The 21939-nt window shown below is 41.4% G+C and overlaps 1 protein-coding gene and 1 pseudogene across 3 annotated transcripts in view; one reads left to right on the forward strand and one right to left on the reverse strand.

Annotated features, from left to right (window-relative positions):
- LOC126175441 (eukaryotic translation initiation factor 5B) overlaps positions 1-21939 on the reverse strand; it is a 392901-nt gene that overhangs the window by 256200 nt on the left and 114762 nt on the right. For all 3 annotated transcript variants that reach the window (XM_049922245.1, XM_049922244.1, XM_049922243.1), the window contains exons 8-9: positions 5139-5368; positions 2003-2087 (exon numbers count right to left, since the gene is read on the reverse strand). In XM_049922245.1, the coding sequence (XP_049778202.1) occupies positions 2003-2087; positions 5139-5368 (315 nt within the window). The remainder of the gene's footprint in view (positions 1-2002; positions 2088-5138; positions 5369-21939) is intronic.
- LOC126177320 (5S ribosomal RNA) lies at positions 11887-12004 on the forward strand (annotated as a pseudogene).

Consider the following 21939-nt stretch of genomic DNA (forward strand, 5'->3'; position numbering starts at 1 on the left):
TCCCAGCGTCTCTATGAGTGCCTCGTGTAAGAGTTTCCTTTATTTTTTTTGCATGAAGCTTGCTCTAGTCAGATGGATTTTCCCCCTCCCCCCTCTCTTCCTCTACCACTCAGTGTTACCAACTCCCCCCAAAAAAACAAAAAAAAAAACAAAAACAAAACAAACAAAAAACACAGCCCACTACGGTCAGAGTACACTTACTTTCTGAATGTGTGTTGTACGTGTCACTGTTCATGTCATAAAATGCACACTTTTCTGAGTGATATCTATGAGTAGCAGAATAGTGTTAATTTCAAATCAGAGAATTTTCTTTGCTTAGGACACATCTGTACAGATGATGTACAAGGGCACTCTTCTGTATTCTTTTATTACATCTATATCACATCTGGTAAGTATGAAAACTTATGTATTATTTATAGCTAAGACAATGGAAGTTCATTTCTTCCTTGCCTAGTAAAAAAAAAAAAAATGCTTTATGTAAGTAGTTTTAAATAAACTATTTTAGGCCATTATTTACGCATTTGCAGTATTAATGTATATATTCTTACACGGAATTGTTTAGTATTACAGAAAAACATTTGTAGGGCACTACAAAAAAATGTAATAAAATTAATGGTAACTTGTAACAGTACCTAATAGTGGTACTGAAGTTAATACATACATACATTAATCCTCGTTTCATAGATCATGAATACGACATTTCGTAATGATGTGGAACATGTCACGTTAACATAAGTTTTCTTTACACAAAATTATTAATTAATTAGTTAGTTAATTTTTTTACAGTTACTACTTCATAGCCAAGAATTCATCTACTGAGTAGAAATACTTTTAATTTGCTTTTAAATGCTGGTTGCCTATCTGTCAGTATTAAACTATTTGGCAAATGACCAAAGATTTTTGTGGCAGCATAGTTCACCCCTTTCTGTGCCAAAGAGAGTTTTAATCCAGAATAGTAAATATCATCCTTTCTTCTAGTTTTGTAGCTATGCACTTCGCTGTTATTTTTTAATTGGGATGGGTTATTAATGACGAATTTCGTAATTGAATATATGTATTGCGAAGGTATTGTGAATATCCCAAGTTCCTTAAATAAATGTCTGCAAGGTGATCTTGGGTGGGTTCCAGCCATTATTCTGATTACACATTTTTGTGCAATGAATACTTTCTCTCTTAATGATGAATTGCCCCAAAATATGATGCCACATGAAAGCAGTGAATGAAAATATGCATAGTAGGCCAATTTACTGATATGTTAATCACTAAAATTTGCAATAACCCTAACAGCATAAGTAGCCAAACCTAACCACTTCAACAGATCATCGATGTGTTTCTTACAATTCAATTTCTCATCAATGCACACACCTAAAAATTTTGAGTATTCTGCCTTAGCAACACTAAGATACCAAAAAGAGTGGCTATATTTTGAAAAACAGTGAAGGTATGAGCACTGGGCTCAGAAGAACACAAACTCAGCAAATGGAATGTTGAGTGAAACAATTCAATCATTATAGTGAAACAATTCCAATGTTATCAACAAGTGTTTCCATTTGTTTTAAAATTATGTCCATTTCTCATTGACTTATGTAGTGATATACACAACATTCTATTTTACAGTTTTTTAAAAGATGTCATATTACACGATCATTAACACTCTTCCTGCAACAGATTAAGACGTTAAATCAGCTGCACTGTACATGTAATCCCATATACTACCTAACAACATTAAATTAACATCGTAGCAATATTGGCTGTGGCAAATTAAAGTCCTCTAAAAGAAAGACTTACATTCAGAATGTAAAAATCAATAAAGATTCACAGATAAAGCCATATACTATGAAACAAACTGAAAACTTTGAAAATGAAAAGAAATACTCATAAATACTCATTTTTTCTCAACTCTTATTTGCTAACAAAACCTAAAAGCTAATAATAATTATCCTTTCTAAACAGAACTACTACAACCTTTGTTTTCTCTTTAGTCCACAACTGTGCACATTACCTGTATCTACATGACCCAGGACACACACAACCGCTGCACGGAGAACATCTAGTGACTTGTTCTTCTCAGCATCTTCACGGCGTTTCTGAAGCAACAAGATACAGAGTTTTGAGATAATGCAACTTTTCTTATTCAAATACTACTTTTTTTCTAAGGTGAGGATAGGTTCAAACAACTGAGGGAACAAAACTTAATAGCAAAAGTTGTCAAGGAAATAATCACTGTATGAAGGACAATAAATGCTGGACAGAGTGCCTGGGGATGAACTGAGGAAAATGTATGACATACACCTCACCTCAAAAATTAATGTTTTAAATGTCACAGGGGCAAGGAGGATGCTAAATTTTTTTTTTTTTTTTTTTTTTTTTTTTTTTTTTTTTTTTTTTTTTTTTTTTTTTTTTTTATTTTAATTGAGGTGGTGGACCACACACACACAGTGCCCAGTGCCCGTGCATGTACACAGTCAACGAGTGCAGACTGTAGTTGTTAACAGCAATGGAGTCCCAACTGGCAGGGTTAGATACGATTTCCGAACTACAGGAGGTGAAGCTCATCTTGTAGGTGGATGAAACGCATTAGTCACACACGTAATGAATTTTACCCATAGAGGATGCTGTTGAACTCTGTGACTGTTCCTTTAAAGGGACTGCTAGCAGAAATTTTTCCATGCCCTATAGTCACACATGTACATCAACAGTTTAGTATGCAGGATGATATAATGCCCCCTGCTTGCAACAGTACCCTGCACTGGGACCAGCAATTTTGAAAAACCATAGATCATCCAGACTGGCATCAATCACATGCAGGCGTCATTGACCAGAAGCCCAAGGAAATAGGTTCATGCTGTGGCACAACTGAACATACCAAACTCCATAGTGGATGATGTCATGTACAAAAACTTGCATCTACAGTGTTATACACTCCAATTACCATAGTACCTGCAGCCAGATGATCGTCCTTACTGGAAAAAGTCTGCTGTGTTGCTATTTGACTGTGCCAAAGGTAATGCCTGCCTGTTGATGATAGCCTGTTTTGAACAAGCCCAGCCTGAGGGTGCTTGTGTGATACTGCCTGCTGAAGGCTGGCATCATATTTTCATGAAACCAGTGAATGGGACCACAAATATGGATAAGCTAGAAAATTATACCATTCCACAAATGCCAACAGACACAATTTTTCAACAGGACAGCACCAATTCGATTACTCTGATATTGTGTGCATCATTTTTGATGATTAGGGACTGGTGGACCAACACTACAGGCACCACACTCACCAGACCTGACCCAAATGCACTTCTTGTCATGAGGATAGAAATGGGCAAATCTTTAAAAATATCGATATGTACTGTGCTGATGTTTATAAAAGGCACTGGTATTATCAAGACAACGATATCAATATTTTCATATATTGTATTTTTGGTCCAACTCTTTGCAAGAGGAGTCTCAGGAGTGAAACACTTCGGATGTGTGTTCTGCGCCTGAAATATTGTACATACCATAAACACATCAGACAACAGAGTTCTTTTTCCATTAAATCCCAGTGCAGTAATTTGGGTGACTTTTGTGCTCAATCTACATTACTTTTATGGTGTGTGTATCTTTTCTTGATCCAGGCACTCAAGGGGTAAAGAGATTGCATATTCTGCCTCTCAGTTGGGAGCAGAGAATGGTTATTTCCACCAATCTCATACAGTGCTGTCACCAAACATGTTTGCTTTGCACCTCATACCTATCATTTTCAATGGAAGAAATGACACACGGAAGTAACAAACTTTCATGAGTATTTCAAGATTTTCATGAATATGCAGTACACATTCATTCATATACAAATCCGGTGTTCATTTTTAGTACCATACGGAATACAAAATTAAATTAAGCCAATTGTAAGAGACTTACTGTTAGATTGCACAGATTGGTGGTCACTGGAATGGGCAAGAAATCTGCTGATGAGAACTATAGTTCCTATGAGTGAAGAAAAGACAGCCAACAAAAAAACATCACTTTCAATACTTAATATTCAATATCCATTATTTAGATATTGGTGAAATATATCAATATTGTAGTAAAAAAATATCGATATTTTGATGTATCAATATTTTTTGCCCATCCCTACATGGGGGTTTGTAAAGAGACAAGTGTACGACACATGTGGCTTGTATTACATATCTGAGTGGCCATATTATAACAGTACTAGGACTGGTCATACCAGCAATTCTTCCAAAGCGTGACAGGAGAATGAGTATCATCGACATCTACTAAAATTCTTAACAGAAGAATTTCTAGAAGTGCTAATGTAAAAATCTGGGTTAGTATCAGCAAGAGTTACACTAGTTGTCACAAAAATTGACAAGTGTGTATCCTCCTATATCGGAAAAAATTAACTAATGAATGTTAAAGAATGAAGATAAAGATAGGACAATAATTTGGTTACATTGTTGACTACATGCACAAATAATATTCACATCATATATGAAACACAAAAATTATTTTTATCTATAGGCTGCAGACATGTAGTTGCACTGTTCCAATGGAAAATATAGAATGACTACAGGCAGCTATAACAAATTGCATTTATTTAACAAACAGCAACCAAAAGGTAGCCACAAGAAGTTCTTCACTTGCAGAAGTGAGTACCACATTTTGTGTTTTCAGTATGACTACACATTGCAAGAAACAACTGAATGACACAGCACTGATGAAAGAAAAAATGATGGGGTGCAGGTGAGGGCGGATGTCACAATTGGTAATAATGTTAGTTTCATTTGTACCCTGAATTCATCAACTGACTACTGCTGCCGAGCACACGAGATAGATTAATTGGCTATGAGGGAATAATGTCACTTTAAAAATGGTTCGAACAGCTCTGAGCACTATGGGACTTAACATCTGAGGTCATCAGCCCCCTAGAACTTAGAGCTACTTAAACCTAACTAACCTAAGGACATCACACACATCCATGCCTGAGACAGGATTCGAACTTGCGACCGTAGCGGTCGCGTGGTTCCAGACTGAAGCGCCTAGAACTACTCGGCCTTACCGGCCAGCAATGTTACTCTAAAGTGTAAGTTTACCATTATTATTTTATGCACTGTTTGGTATTCTGAACAGCAGAAAAAAAACACATTTTAACAGCATACCTGTATACGAGCAAGCGCCCGTTCCCTCTTTCTTTCAGCATCAGTCTTGTGCTCTTCTTCACTATCTTCAGAATCTTCCTCGCTACTTTCATCCTCTGATTCTTCTCCAGATTCAGATTCTTCTTCTTCTTCCTCCTCTTCTTCCTCCTCTTCCTCTTTTTCATCATCTTGACTCTTTTGCTTTTCTGGTGTTTTCTTTCCTACCTCCACTTTCTCCCCTTCTGATTTCTCTGCAAGAAAAAAGTACTGAAACTGATTCTTCAATGATAAGAATATGGTATGCCGAATTCGTTTACAAGATACCTGAGAGAAAACCTGATGGAAGCTACTGAATAGGAAACAAACTTGTCTCAATCATAAGCATCTTGGATATTAGACAAAGGGATACAGCCAGTTGAGTTCTTAACAGTTATCTTTTCTGAACACTAGGTGGCCATGTTCATATATCAACTCCATTTCAAGCAAATCAAGTCATACACTAATCAACTACACTACTACTATGTATCAGCATAATCAATGACTAAGATGCATTCAGTAAAATGACGCAAACATGTATGGAAACACCTTTCTCATAACAGTAGAAATAAATTTTAAAAAATGCACAATCAGAGCAGAGAGATCTTCTTGGCACTTGACAAAAGAAATCGAGCAAATCAACCAAGAATTGAGCAGAAAATTACCCATACTGCAGCATAGATGGAGATGTTAGATTTTTCAGTGAATTGCTTAAGCATAGTTTCCTGAGTCTGGGAGCATAATAGTGCCACACTTTTTACGAGATGTGAATATCTAAGGAAGGGGTAGTGATGGTGGTGATTGTTTCACAGGACAAAACTGCGAAGTCCTCGGTCCCTTCAACAACAGAATGCTCAGGAGTTGCTGCAGTAAAAGCTCTGGTTGTTTTCCATTCCATGAAACTAGATGTGACAGTGAGATGGGGTCCAATGAACAGAATGATAAGTATGTAGATGACTGTATTTTTTGTATGTGTTGTAGTATGACGGTGGTCTGTTTAGGAGGATTTAGACAAGGGGAGGACCTGACAGGTGGTCACTCTAGGATGAAATTGCAGAGAGGTTCTCAACTTCGATCTCCACTTCCAACATCTATAAAGAAATAGGGAGGAGTGTTCTTGTTTATTGTAATAACCAGCCTAAGAATGGATGACATCCTAACAACAACAACAACAACAACAGCAACAACATCCGGCCTAAATTTCTTCTCTCCTCAACCCTTCATCAGTTACCCAATGAGTAGAATAATAAATATGTAAATCATTGTACTTTTTGTAAATTTTGTTGTATGGTGATGGTCTGTTTAGGAGTATTGAGACAGGATGAGGACTTGACACTCGTCTATTATCTTCAGCATTCTTCTGTAAAGCTGCATTTCAAATACCTCTGTTCCGTCTTGTCTGCACAGATTACCGTCCATGTTTCACTTCAAATACAAATATTTTCAGAGAAGATTTCCTAACACTTAAAGCTTTATCTGATGTTAACAAAGAATCCTTCAAAGGTTACACACTTGCACATTGTTCACTGACTACCAAAAAGGGGGGACATCTGAGGGGTGTAATCTTGGAAGAAAGACTAGTAGAAAGTAATGAACATTATTGGAACAGGATGCCAGGTAAGTTTCATTAATCACAAACTATGGTAAGACATAACAGCAATTGGTGAGGCAGAGTGGTTCATACACTGGAGCACTAAAGAATCTGGTATAGGCATGCAAATTCAGATACAGATATATGTAAACAGGCAGAATACAGCACTGCGGTCGACAAGCCTATATCAGACAGCAAGTGTCTCCCGCAGTTGTTAGATTGGTTACTGCTGCTACAATGGCAGGTTATCAAGATTTAAGTGAGTTTAAACGTGGTACTACAGTCAGCACACGAGCAATGGGACACAGCATCTCCAAAGCAGCGATGAAGTGAGGATTTTCCCATGCGACCACTTCACGAGTGTATTGTGAGTACCAGGAATCCGGTGAAACATCAAATCTCCGACATCGCTGTGGCTGGAAAAAGATCCCACAAGAATGGGACCAATGACAACTGAAGAGAATTATTCAATATGACAGGAGTGCAGCCCTTCCACAAATTGCTGCAGATTTCAGTGCTGGGCCATCAACAAGTGTCAGCGTGTGAACCATTCAACGAAATATCATCAATATGGGCTTTCGGCTTTCAGAGCCAAAGGTCCAATCGTGTATCCTTGATGACTGCGCAACACAAAGCTTTACGCCTTCCCCAGGTCTGTCAACACCAACACTGGACAGTTGATGACTATAAACCTGTTGCCTGGTCACACAGGTCTTGTTTCAAATTGTATCAAGTGGATAAGTGGATGGATATGTATGGATATGGAGATCAGCACATGAATCCATGAATCCTGCACGTCAGCAGGAGACTGTTCAAGCTGGTGGAGGCTCTGTAATGGTGTGGGGTGTTTGCAGTTGGAGTGATACAGAACCCTCGATACATCTAGATACGACTCTGACAGGTGACACGTACATAAACATCCGTTCATGTCCATTGTGTATTCCGACAGGCATGGGCAATTTCAGCAGGACAATGTTACACCCCATATGTCCAGAATTGCTACAGCGTGGCTCCAGGAACACTTGTCTGAGTTTAAATACTTCAGCTGGCCACAAAACTCCCCAGACATGAACATTATTGAGCATATCTGGGATGCCTTGCAACGTACTGTTCACAAGAGATCTCCATCTCCTCATACTCTTACGGATTTACGGACAGCCCTACAGGATTCATGGTGTCAGTTCGCTCCAGCACTACTTAGATGTGCTCGCGGGGGCCCTACGTGAGATTAGGCAGGTGTACCGGTTTCTTGGCTCTTCGGTGTATAATAGGAGTGATTTTGTAGAGGACATAGGTAACAGATAGAAAGAAATCCAGGAAGAAACAATTGTTGAATTCGAAATCCTGGATACAGTTCCAACAGAAAATGTTTGTTGTGCCAAATCTAGAATTTGATATTTTGTTGGATGCGGATTGGCTTATGGCCCTTAAAGCAAACACTTCATTCACTGACAACAAAATGAGTCTTCAGTGGGGGGATACTTAACTGAACACAGAATTCATTTTACAAACTTATTTTTTTGAAGAAGTGCATACTAAGAACCTTTAGAATGTGAGTATAAAAACAAATTTCTCAAAAGTAGCTGTGTCAGAGAAAAAGAATACCAACGGGATATGTGGCAATGGTCATGTGATGCACAAGATGAAGAAAATGATTTGCTTGCGTTCAGACAGATCAATCACTCAACAGCAAGAGCAACTAGAAAACCTGTTGAGCAAGTACAAGCTAACTGGGAAATGATTGAAGGTTACATATGACAATTAAAAGTAAAAGAAAACACTAAGTTTTACAAACCTGCTCATCCAATACCCATGAGTATCAAGACAGAAGTCAAAGTTGAAACAGTGGAATATTACTGAACATTCAAATATTAGATACAATAACTCCATATCATCTGTTCAAAAAGCCGATTTGGCATAATTATGTCTAGTAGTAGATGCAACAACAGTCAATCAGTTTTTAGAGTTAGAGTTTGACCGTCCTATTAATATTGAAGAGATTTTGTCCAAACTTCGGATGGTAAAATACTTCAGTACCATGGACCTTTCTATAAGATACTGACAGGTGCTACTGGCTGAATCCTAGAAGTACACTGCCTTCCTATTTGAAAGAAAGTGTTATCAGTTTAGTGAGCTGACTTTTGGACTGAAATTAACAATTTCAGAACTCATTAGAGCACCCGATCAGGTATTAAACCAATAAATAATTGGTCGTGTCATTCTGTTCGCAAATGACTTACTTATTGCATCTCAAACGTGGGAAGAACTTCGTCACACTATACAGGCAGTGTTGGAAAGGTTGAATGAGAAGAATATTACTCTTAACCTGGAAAAAGGCCAAATTTGGCAGAGCCGAATTGAAATTTCTAGGATACATTATAAGAAGTGAAATCATAAGACGAAATCTTGGAAAGGTTGGAGTCATTCTAAAATGTCTGGAATGCAGAAATATAAAATAACTTAACCACTTCTTGGTGTAATAGGGTTCTAATAGCATTTCATCCCATATCAGACACAAAATAGTGTACACTTAACAAACCTGTTAAAGAAAGATGTATGACGCCATTGCTCCTCTGACTGTATGAAAGAATTTCAGAGAATCAAGCAAGTACTAAGTGAGCCTAGAATTCCAAGCCATCCTGATTTTACAAAGAAGTTTCACATCGCTTAGCAAAATTCAGTGTCTGATGCCGCATCGGGATTGTCACTGAACATGAACGAGGGGCAACTGATATCACCTCTGACAAACCATCATGAATTTATTTTTCAAGGATGGCAGATGGTAGCTGTGAAATAAAACAACTACTCAAAAATATAAGAGCGAGCAGTTGATTTTTGAATCAGTAAGAAATTACAGAAGTTAGCTGAAAATCCAAGACATGAAGAAAAGGGGATGACATTTTTGCTTCATGAGGGCATACCGTTAAGTCGTTTAGAGACAGAAATACAATACTGGGGAGCATGCATACCTGAGGACTATGTGATATCTTTGATCAAGTATATCCACATAGGGTAGTGTCACTTTGGGCCCAAGATGCACCTAAATCGTGGGAGAAAATAACATTATTTTAACTGAATGACTTGCTGGATAAAGAAAATTTTAAAATCTTGTGAGCTAAGTGTTAAATATAAGATTCAAGCAACTAAAGATAAATGTTATCCAATAGTGCCAGAGCAGATCTGCGATATCACATGTATCGATTTCTACGGCAGTACACACTAGTGATTATGCAAGTGTGGTCTGAGCTCAAAGTTATATTCCAGGGTCAAATTCTACAAGCAAGACTGAAGAGAATTATGGACAATGAGTATTTTAACAAAATGAGAAAACCAGGTGAACTTTTGTCACACAATTGACTACACATGTGTTTAAGGAATTATTAGTTGAACAAGGAGTATGTTATGTACTAACACCCGAATTTAACCCACAAGCCAATCCAGCAGGGTGAGTGATGAGGGAATAGGCTGGAGTATTCTGCACATTGTATAATGAAAGAGACAATCAGAGAGAGAGAGAGAGAGAGAGAGAGAGAGAGAGAGAGTGTGTGTGTGTGTGTGTGTGTGTGTGTGTGTGTGTGTGTGTGTGTCGAAAGTCACAGGAAAAGTAGCAATGTTGACAAACATTTTAAAAAGGCTTATTATTAGTACCACAGACATTTAGAGATTGTAGGGAAAAGGCACACAAAGGCTTTCGTTTTGCAAGATCCAAAAATAAAACAGGCATTAGGACTGTATAATGTGAAGGATATGTTCGAATTACTCCCTCACAAGAGGAGGTAAATAACATACAAGTGAACAAAACAAAGACTTTAAGGAAACAACTGAGTCTAATATCAAGAATTGGCAAAAGAGTATTCAAATAGATATCTGGAGGATAGACCTAAGAAAAACTATAATTCATGGTAATAGATGGCGGAAATGATTGGGTTAAAAGGATCATATTACAAGATCATCAGTCCCTTAATCCTTTGTGTATCAAGTCAGGAACAGATGCCAGCGAGGAAGAACACAAAAGACAAACCCAATGACTCAGTCATATCCAAAAATCAAGAAAATCAATAGACAGAAACAAGTAGAAGGGAGAGAGGGGTATGAGGATGGAGGTGGTTAAGTTGCTCTGTCCAAAAAGCAGCTGGAGGTCCATAGAACATGTTATGCAGTTCAAAACACACTGTCTGGATCCAACTGGTGTTTCCTCAATCTCTCCATTACTGCATGAAAATGAGCAGCACAGATAGTGCACACACTGTCAGGAAACAAAACAATGACAATGAAACAGTAAACCAATCACAGATGGAAAAGAATAAGAAGAATTAAAATGGTGGGAAGTGCAAGTGCCAAGCTGGACCACCATGAGCCCACAATCCCTCAAGTGGCCATGAGGATACTGTGCTCTGTATCACAGAAGCGTAAAAACCACTTTCACAGTAAAATAAAAATCAGCCACTTTGGAGTCATCTGTTAGCACCAGAAGTAACATGTCCGCAAGTTTAAGATTTTGCCACAAGATGTCCAAAATTAGGGTTGTCCAGTAGGATATTGGTCACCATGAGCCGGGCACCATACCGATAGTAGGGTGGATCTTCACACTGTGTCAGCCAAGTGTGGCTAATGCGAAGCCAGCAGAGGACAGTAGATTCCCTGCAAGAAGCATGAAGGGAAGAATGCCACATGGTCCTGGACACTTTTATGGTTTGCGGTTTAGTCGGAGAAACCAAGGCACACCTATCCAGATTCCAAGCCTCCAGCAATTGTCAGCAAAGAGTTGACTGAAGGTCCAGTTCCAAATCCAGCATGGTGGAGATACTACAGGAGATCCTGGATAGTCACAACCAATGGGTGTCAAGGGTAGCACTGGTCAACAGCCCAAAGACAACTCAAGGAGACAGTGCTTATTAAGAATTACTCAGCACAGCAAGAATGTAAGTGGCTGGGAGATCAAGCGACAGCCCCCAATTCTTCAGTGAATACACTGCATCCATTCAGCATGGAGAATATTTCACTGCAACTTGGATTTGTGTAGGCAAAACTAGTTTGTCCACTGACCACAGAACCATCAGGGTATACCACAACTGAGCCCATAAATGCATCAAGGGCATCCAAGAACAGGTGGCAAAAACCCATAGTGTGTGTTGAATCTTTGGCAACGGCCTTGCCGCAGTGGACCCACCGGTTCCCATTAGATCACCAAAGTTAAGCACTGTCGGGCATGGCCAGCACTTGGATGGGTGACCATCCGGTCCGCCATGTGCTGTTGCCATTTTTCGGGGTGCACTCAGCCTCGTGATACCAACTGAGGAGCTACTCGACCAAATAGTAGTGGCTCCAGTCAAAGAAAACCATCGTAACAACCGGGAAAGCGGTGTGCTGATGACAAACCCCTCCTATCCGCATCCTCAGCTGAGGATGACATAGCGGTCAGATGGTCCTGATGGGCCCCTTGTGGTCTGATGACGGAGTGCTTTTGCTTTTTTGTGTTGAGTCTTTCGGTCTAAAGGATAGGTCAAAGCTGATCTGAGGACTGGGTACAAACCATAGAGGTGCCTGCGATTTCTCAGTGACAGGAGGCGACAGTGGGGAAAGAGACACTGTATGTGATCAAGACTCCAGACCTTCGCCTTCATTGTAGGAGGTAGATCCCCTACCAGGAAAAGAACACAGTAGTTTGGATGCTCAGCAAATGTGTATGCTTAGTTGAGCAGCAGTTGTTGGCACCTGAACTGCAGGGGAGGGATGCCAGCCTCTGCGAGCAGGCTGATCGCAGGGCCAGTCCACAACTCAGACTCACAATGGTGTATCGGGTTCAGCATCCGCAGTGCTGAAGTTGATGCAGAGCCGTATGCCAGACATGACAGGATCAGAGCTTTGTAGAGTCGCAAAAACATAGAGCGATCTGCACTTCAGCTGGTGTTTCTGAGGCAGCAAGTATTATTACAGTGTGGCCTGCACATTTGCTTAAGTTGGTGAAGACAGGGAAGCCACGTCAACCAGGAATCAAAGACCAATCCCAAAATACAATAATATTCCACTAGAGTGATCATTTGGTCATTGAGGTAGAGTCCTGATCAGGTATGGAGAGTACAATGGTGACAGAACTGCATAACATGTTTTGGTGGGGGGAAAACCAGAAGCCATGGGTGAGAGCTCAAGAAACCTCATGACAGCAGTAGTATGGCAGTTTCTGCATAGAGACTCTCAATCGGACTGGTGTAAAAGGTATCACTGGCCAAACGGATTCCCTGCTGGTGGATTGTATTTGGATGGTGTAAGATGATGGATGTGAAAATGCATAAACGGAACACCCATAGTCTAGTTTGAAATGGACAAGGGATCAGCACAAATGGAGGAGTGGTCTGCTCCCCAAGAAGTACCACTTAGGACATGTAGGACACTGAGGGACCGGGTGCAGTGGGCGGCCAGGTACGACACGTGTGAGGACCAACAAAGTTCTCTATCAAGCATGGGCCCCAGGAATTTTGCAGTTTCAGCGAATGGAAGAGCAACAGGCTCAAGATATAAAGACATTGGAAGAAACCCACTGCACTATGAGAAATTCATAAAAATGGTTTTTTTCAGTAGAAAAGCGAAAGCCATTGTCATGCTCCATGAGTAAAAACGACTGAGACATAGCTGAAGATGCCGCTCAAGGACACAAACCATGGAGAACTGCAATAAATCTTAAGATCACTGACAAAGAGGGACCTGGAGGTACTGGCGGGAGACAGGCTGTAATAGGGTTAATGGCTATAGCAAAGAGGACGAAGCTCATGACAGAGTCCTGAGGCACTCTGTTTTCCTGGATAAATGCGTCTGACAAGGCAAAACCCACACATCCTTTGAAAACTCAGTCTTTTAAAAATTCCTAAAGGAAAGAGGCCAGGTGGCCATGGAAGCCCCACATGTAGAGAGTACAAAAGAAACCAGTCCTACAACAGGTATCATAGGCTTTCTCCAAATCAAAAAACATGGCCATAGTCTGTTATTCCTGCAGAAAACCTTTCATGACAAGGGTTGACAAAGTGACGAGATGGTCAACTGCAGAACAGCACGCTCTAAATTGCCAGACTTGAGCCACACCACCAACCGCGCACAAAACATATGCTCCATTACCTTGCAAACACAGCTGGTGAGAGAAATGGGGCAGTAGATAGAAGGAAGGTGTTTGTCGTTACCAGGGTATGACAGTGGCTTCACACACACACCTGGGGAATGTGCCATCTGCCTAGATGCCACTGTACATCTACATCTACATGGTTACTCTGCAATTCACACAAAAGTGCCTGGCAGAGGGTTCATCGAATCATTTTCATACTACTTCTATACCATTCCACTCTCGAATGGCACATGGGAAAAAGGAACACCTAAATCTTTCCGTTCGAGCTCTGATTTCTCTGATCTTATTATGATGATCGTTTCTCCCTACATAGGTGGGTGTCAACAAAATATTTTCGCATTTGGAAGAGAAAGTTGGTGATTGAAATTTCTTAAATTGATCTCACCGCAAAGAAAACCACCTTTGTTTCAGTGACTGGCACCCCAAATCGCGTATCATATCAGTGACATTCTCACCCCTATTGTGCAATAACACGAAACGAGCTGCACTTTTTCAATGTCCTCCGTCAATCCTACCTGGTAAGGATCCCACACCGTGCAGCAATATTCCAGCAGGGGATGGACAAGTGTAATGTAGGCTGTCCCTTCAGTATGAAGGAGAAAGTGCTTGCCCACAGGTAAAGGTGTTGCAACATCTGAATGTTAACATCATCCGGCCCTGAGTTGGAAGATGGGGATGAAGTGAGAGCAAGACCTAGCTCCCTCACTGTAAAGGTGGCATTGTAACATTCATGGTTCTGAGAGGGGTAGGGTATTAACTGAGCCCCCTCCATTCGTTTCCAATGGAGGAAGCCAGGATGACAGTGGGTAGAGCTCAAATCTCCACAAAAAAGCAGCCTCAGCAATGGCGTCCACAATGACATCATCTGCTATGGTCAGGCAGGAAATTGGGAAATGGACCTTGGTCCCAGAGAGCCATCGAACGTTGACCCACATGATGGGAGACAGAGTGAAAATGTTAAAAGAACCAGTAAACGAAATCCAGCAAGCTTTTTTGCTATCCCAAAGAATGCGACAACATTGCACATGCGACTCGTTTATAACAATGGTAGTTCCCCTTTGTAGGATGATAAAATTGTTTAGAGCATGATTCCACACACAAACTGCATTGCAACATACCTCAGTCCACCAAGGGACCGCGACAGGGTGCAGTAAAGATGAAGTTCAAGGAATGGAATGTTCTGCAGTGCTATGAATTGTAAGGTATTCTACCTGGTCATCACAACTGAGGAAATATTGTTCAGCAAAGGTCACCACAGAGGAGTAAAGCCTCCAGTGGGCACTAGAAAGCTGTCAGTTGGGTTTACCAGCAGGAGTCAGCGAACGGATAGCACATAGGAAATGGTCACTCGAGTACGTGTCAGAGAATGGACCACTCAAGATGACAGGAAGCTGGGCACTGCAGAACGAGAGGTCCAAATGGTAATACATGTCTGTGGAGCCTGAAAGGAACATGGGTGCGCCATTGTTAAGGCAGACGAGATTGAGTTGACTGAGAAGGACGGCCACAAGGGCACCTCTCAGACAAGTTCTGGAAGAGCCCCAGAGGGGATGGTGTGCATTAAAAGTCAATGAGCAGGAAAAAGGAGTGAGGGAGTTCACCAATTAGCTGGAAGAAGTCTGCCCTGTGACACCGAATGACGGAGGGGTGTAGATGTTACAACGAGAAAATGTGAAGCGAGGAAGGGAAATACAGACAAACAGCTTGTAGCCAGATGCTCAGTGAGATGGTTTGACTACAAACATCACCCCTGATGAGCAGCATAAGCATGACTTACCCAAGAAGTGGAATGCTGTCCTCAGGGGAAAGGGGGGGCTGTTGGTCAAAGTGGACCAGAAAAAATGAAAGATGTCACATCAGTCAAGAGGACGCAATTTAGTTTCCTGGAGGGAGAAAACTCATGTATGCTGCAATTCCCAGAGCAGCTGCAATTCCTCCTTATTGGATCTAAGGCTGTGAATGTTCCATTGGAGGAGAGTCATTATGGGGAAAGGAGAGGAGGGAAAAAAATGAAGGATTGTCGCCTCAGCGGAAGCTGAGTGTCAGTCTTCAGAGACTCAATGTTACAAGGTGCAGCGGCTGGGCAAGCCTGTTCCATGAGATCTACACAGTCATCAGCATTTGCTCTAAGTCGGCCAGTGGATTCCAGGGTAGACACAGAGTTGGCGGTGTACACCAGTAAAACAGAGGTCGGTCGGGTGAGGGTATCATGCAGCGACACCACTGAAGAAGATCTCAGAGTCAGTAAAGGAGAAGACTGTTTATCTTTGTTAGTTTATGAGCCTTTGCAATTGGTGCTGAAGACTCGGATGCTTGTTGGCTAGAAGGACATAAGAAGTCTTCACAGGAGTGCTCCTTTACACCCTGCCACTTATGAAGCAGAGGATTTAGCCGCCAGGGGTGAAGATTTGGTGGCTTGGTGCACAGCTGGAAGAGAAGAAATGAGGATGCTACAGTGACTTGGTAACAGAATTTGACGTCACAAATCTGCATGGCCATGGCAATCGGGGAGCAAGGCTTGGCAAGAATGGTACTGTAAGTGGCAGATGGTGAAACACAGGGCTTTTGACCAGCCAACAACTTGCAAGTAACAGACAAAGTACTTTTTCCTTCACCCAGGTCTCCTGGATGGCCAGCTCATGAAGATATATGGGAAATTCTTGGGATGAGGCAGCATAGTATCCATTACAGCTGCTATATCGGGGAGGAGGAGGCAAGCAATCACCCTCATGAGCATCCCTACCCCAAGTAATACATTTGGCAATGTTTTTACAGGACATTCGAGTATGGCTGTTAAGTTTACAATGGTAGTAATGCAGCATGTTTGGAATGTACAGTCAGACTGTGATGACTTCACTGCCTGCTTTGATCTTCGATGGAAGGACTACTTGATCAGCAGTGAGAAAATGAGTGCACGTAGGAACTCAGGTGGCATCAACCATTTCCATTACCCGATTCACTGCAGTGATGCCCTGATCAGAGAGGCAAGGTTGGATATGTCCCTTGGTCAGACCATCAAGCAAAACCATGCGAAGAATTCAGCATTCGGTGGGCCTCAGAATGAACAGGCTAGCCATGGGGGAGACAAGATGTAAGCAGTTATGGGCTTGAAAATCACAATCGGTTTTCAAAAGCAAAACTCCATTACATAGAAGAGAGCAAGATTTCACATGGCCGGCAACTGCATCTACAACTTTCTGAATAATAAACAGATTAACTGTAGCAAAGGACTGACCTCCTCCAATAGGTGATACCATGAAGAACCAAGGTGAAACTGGGAGAGACTTCGAATCTTTATCCTCATTCTGTTTACATTTAACAGACAGAGACTGAGATGAAGGTGAGTGGCTCATAGCAAAAAAATCCCCCATGATTATTAACATCTCCAATGGGGCACTCCTTCCAACTGGGGCCCCTCGCAGGGGGAAAGGAGGGGGGGGGGGGGCGTTCACCCACCTCAGGTGATTGTTCACACCTCAGGTAACATCTCCTGAACTTCTACAGAGGGACTAATTGGTAATTTAGGAAGGTTACAGCTCAGACAAGCACTCCTCCCTGCACCTGGCCTGCATCAGGAGATACAAGCAGATCTTTACTGCTGACCCAGGAGCTGCAAATTACTTGTTACCCAGTCACCTGTTACACATCAAACGCATAGGCTGACCTTCAGAAGTGCACAGGAAGGAAGAATAAACAGAGGAACATCAAACAGCAAAGTGGAGGAAGGGTGTGAGACGGAGAATGAAGAAAGAAAGAACAAACAGACAAGAGACTGTTCTGACGCCGGCTTATCGAAACATCAGAATATATTCTCAAAAATACCCCAGACATGTTCCCAAAGGGTGGGGAAAAAGGACAGAAGGATAAATTATAAGGTTCCAGGTGATGTGTTGTAAATGGTAAAGGAATTTGCTCTACCCGCTTTTTGAGGACACGAAATGCAGGCTGACAATCCTCAGATGCAGAGGCTCAAGCATAACAAAAAGTAAAATGTTAAGCAACAGCATCTGGACATCACCATTCACAGAGATACTAATTACAATCGCAGGATACTGGACCCCATAGAGGCATCAAATCTTCAACCAAACTTGCAAGGAGGGGTATGTGGTCCAATGGTAGCAACATACCACTCCCCGCACTCTCATTCCTGTCATTTTATGAGGTGGTGGTACAGAGCTGTTAATAGCAATGAAGTGATACATCGAAGGATGTCACTTACGGCATTGGAGAGCCTGCCTGCAATCTCTAACAGCCACGGTGATTTCGGGGGTCCTCTAAGGTACTGTCTTTTGATGGGGGCTCCCAAGGAAGAGGGGATCAAGTGCCCTCGGTTCATTGTCACACGATGTTCTGCCTTCATTAAACTGTCGCACCCACGAACGCACTTTCGACACATCCATAACTCCATCACCACATGTCTCCTTCACCTGTCTATGAATTTCAATTGGTTTCACACCACGCATATTCAGAAAACGAATGACTGCACACTGTTCAAGTAAGAAAAACGTAGCCATTTTAAGTACGAGGGCAGTTCAATAAGTAATGCAACACTTTTTTTTCTGAAACAGGGGTTGTTTTATTCAGCATTGAAATACACCAGGTTATTCCCCAATCTTTTAGCTACACAACACTATTTTTCAACGTAATCTCCATTCAATGCTACGGCCTTACGCCACATTGAAATGATGGCCTGTATGCCTGCCTGCACGGTACCATTCCACTGGTCGATGTCGGAGCCAACGTCGTACTGCATCAATAACTTCTTCATCATCCGCTTAGTGCCTCCCATGGATTGCGTCCTTCATTGGGCCAAACATATGGAAATCCGACGGTGCGAGATCGGGGCTGTAGGGTGCATGAGGAAGAACAGTCCACTGAAGTTTTGTGAGCTCCTCTCGGGTGCGAAGACTTGTGTGAGGTCTTGCGTTGTCATGAAGAAGGAGAAGTTCGTTCAGATTTTTGTGCCTACGAACACGATGAAGTTCGTTTCTTCAATTTCTGAAGAGTAGCACAATACACTTCAGAGTTGATCGTTTGACCATGGGGAAGGACATCGAACAGAATAACCCCTTCAGCGTCCCAGAAGACTGTAACCATGACTTTACCGGCTGAGGGTATGGCTTTAAACTTTTTCTTGGTAGGGGAGTGGGTGTGGCGCCACTCCATTGATTGCCGTTTTGTTTCAGGTTCGAAGTGATGAACCCATGTTTCATCGCCTGTAACAATCTTTGACAAGAAATTGTCACCCTCAGCCACATGACGAGCAAGCAATTCCGCACAGATGGTTCTCCTTTGCTCTTTATGGTGTTCGGTTAGACAACGAGGGACCCAGCGGGAACAAACCTTTGAATATCCCAACTGGTGAACAATTGTGACAGCACTACCAACAGAGATGTCAAGTTGAGCACTGAGTTGTTTGATGGTGATCCGTCGATCATCTCAAACGAGTGTGTTCGCACGCTCCGCCATTGCAGGAGTCACAGCTGTGCACGGCCGGCCCGCACGCTGGAGATCAGACAGTCTTGCTTGACCTTGCGGCGATGATGACACACGCTTTGCCCAACGACTCACCGTGCTCTCACCGTGCTTTTGTCCACTGTCAGATCACTGTAGACATTCTGCAAGCGCCTATGAATATCTGAGATGCCCTGGTTTTCCGCCAAAAGAAACTCGATCACTGCCCGTTGTTTGCAACGCACATCCGTTACAGACGCCATTTTAACAGCTCCGTACAGCGCTACCACCTGTCGGAAGTCAATGAAACTATACGAGACGAAGCGGGAATGTTTGAAAATATTCCACAAGAAATTTCCGGTTTTTTCAACCAAAATTGGCCGAGAAAAAAAATGTGTTGCATTACTTATTGAACTGCCCTCGTATTTAAAACAGTTATCATTCTCACCGCTGGCGGTAAAATTCAATCTGCCGTACGGTGCTGCCACCTCTGGGACGTATTGACAATGAACGCGGCCTCATTTCAAAACAATGCGCATGTTTCTATCTCTTTCCAGTCCGGAGAAAAAAAATCAGAGGCCTTAGAACTTGAATGCACCTCGTAGATAGCAGGGTGAAGATGGACTGTACTAAGCCTACTAAAATGCAGTTTTTGAAAGCCATGGTTCTAAACCTCGCCTTCTGCCCTCAGGATGGCTCTCTGAAGCTGCTTTTGGTGATTTACACTTATGCAGCACTGCAGTTGAGGCATATATATCCACATATATTGATGGTGTTACCTTGGGTCCCACATCAGAATTAGCCCACTGACAAACTGCAGAAGGTGCCATGCTCAGGACCGACGCCTGGGGTACTCCAAAACATACATTTTTTGAGGATCACTCTGATATGAACACTGAAAAACTGTGGAAATAAGAAATTCTTTATAAAGATACAAAGATGATTCCAGCAACACACTTAAGATGCCCAAGAATGTTTTGTACTTTTCTAACAGTTTTTGAGACATCAGTCTTCTGACTGGTTCGATGTGGCCCACCACAAACTCCTCTCCTGTGCCAACCTTTTCATTTAAGAATAGCACTTACAACCTACATCCTCAATTATTTCCCGTATGTATTCCAATACCAGTTTTCCTCTAAAGTTTTTACCCTCTATGGCTCCCTCTAGTACAATGAAAGTTATTGCCTGATGTTTTAACAGATATCCTATCATCCTGCCCCTTGTTCCAGATTTCCCACAGTTCACGTTTCATTACTGTGCTGTGCTCCAAATGTACTTTCGCAGAAATTTCTTCCTCAAATTATGGCCTATGTTTGATACTAGTAGACTTCTCTTGGACAGGAATGATCTTTCTGTCTGTGCTAGTTTGCTTTTTTAAGTCCTCCATGCTTCGTCAGTTATTTTGCTGGCTACATAGCAGAATTTCTTAATTTCATCTACTTTCTGCGCCCCATTTCTGATGCTAAGTATCTCGTAATTCTTGTTTCTCTATTTCTCATTATTTCCATCTTTCCTTGACTTACTCTCAATCATTAGTCTGTACTCACTAGACTATTTGTTCTATTTGGCAGATCCTGTAATTCTTCTTCACTTTCAGTGAGGAAAGCAATGTCGTCAGCAAGTCTTATTACTGACATCCTTTCACAATGAATATTAATCCTACTTTCTTTTATTTCTGTCATTGCTCCTTTGATGTATAGATTGGACAGTAGGAGCACCCTTTTTAATCCAAGCGCTTTGTTCTTTGTTTCCCACTCTAACTGTTTGCGATTGGTTCTTGTACATATTGTACACCAATGAACCCAGAAATGTTTTGCAACAGCTAAATGTGTATGAGAATTGTATATACATCATAACTTGTTCCTCCTCCCTCTCCCAGTTCCTCTTCTGTCTTCTTCTACCCCTCTCCATGTACATTTCCTCCCACCCCAATCTGTAGTCTCTTACCAGCTTCCCTTACCTTGAACCCTGTTTTTTGTTATGAATGGGTAAATTGGTTGATATCATTGGTATATGGGGTATGAGACAGACCTCCCCAACTACTGGATCTGTGAGAATAGTAATGTCAGTGATAACATTTCAAATTTTTTAAATCTGTGAATGGGTAGGATTATAAATATTCAGATTCCATAACAACATTATAATCATGTATTTATATTGTGTAAAAGTTTGTAGTCCATGTTTGTCTGAACATTTATTATCATATCATGTAAAAATCTGAAGTAAATTGGTTAATTACTTCTCAATATCTTGTAACAACTTTAAGCAATGACGTGGCTTTGTACAATTGTATAGATTATTCATCTTTCCTCTATAGCTTATCCCTATAGCTTTCTCAATATTTCAAACATCTTGAACCATTCTTCTGTATATTAATATTGTCAGCAACTTGGATGCATGAGCTGTTAAGCTGATTGTGCAATAATTCTTGCACTTGTTGGCTCTTACAATCTTCAGAATTGTGTGGATGATGATCTTACGAAAGTCTGATGGTATATCGCTAGCCTCCTACATTCTACATGCCAATGTGAATAGTAGCTTTTGTGCCATTTCCCCCAATGATTTTAGAAATTCCAAGGAAATATTATCTACTCCTTCTGCCTTATTTGATCTTAAGTCATCCAAAG

This window comes from Schistocerca cancellata, chromosome 3 (genome assembly GCF_023864275.1).
Source record: "Schistocerca cancellata isolate TAMUIC-IGC-003103 chromosome 3, iqSchCanc2.1, whole genome shotgun sequence".
NCBI classification, from domain to species: Eukaryota; Metazoa; Arthropoda; class Insecta; order Orthoptera; family Acrididae; genus Schistocerca; species Schistocerca cancellata.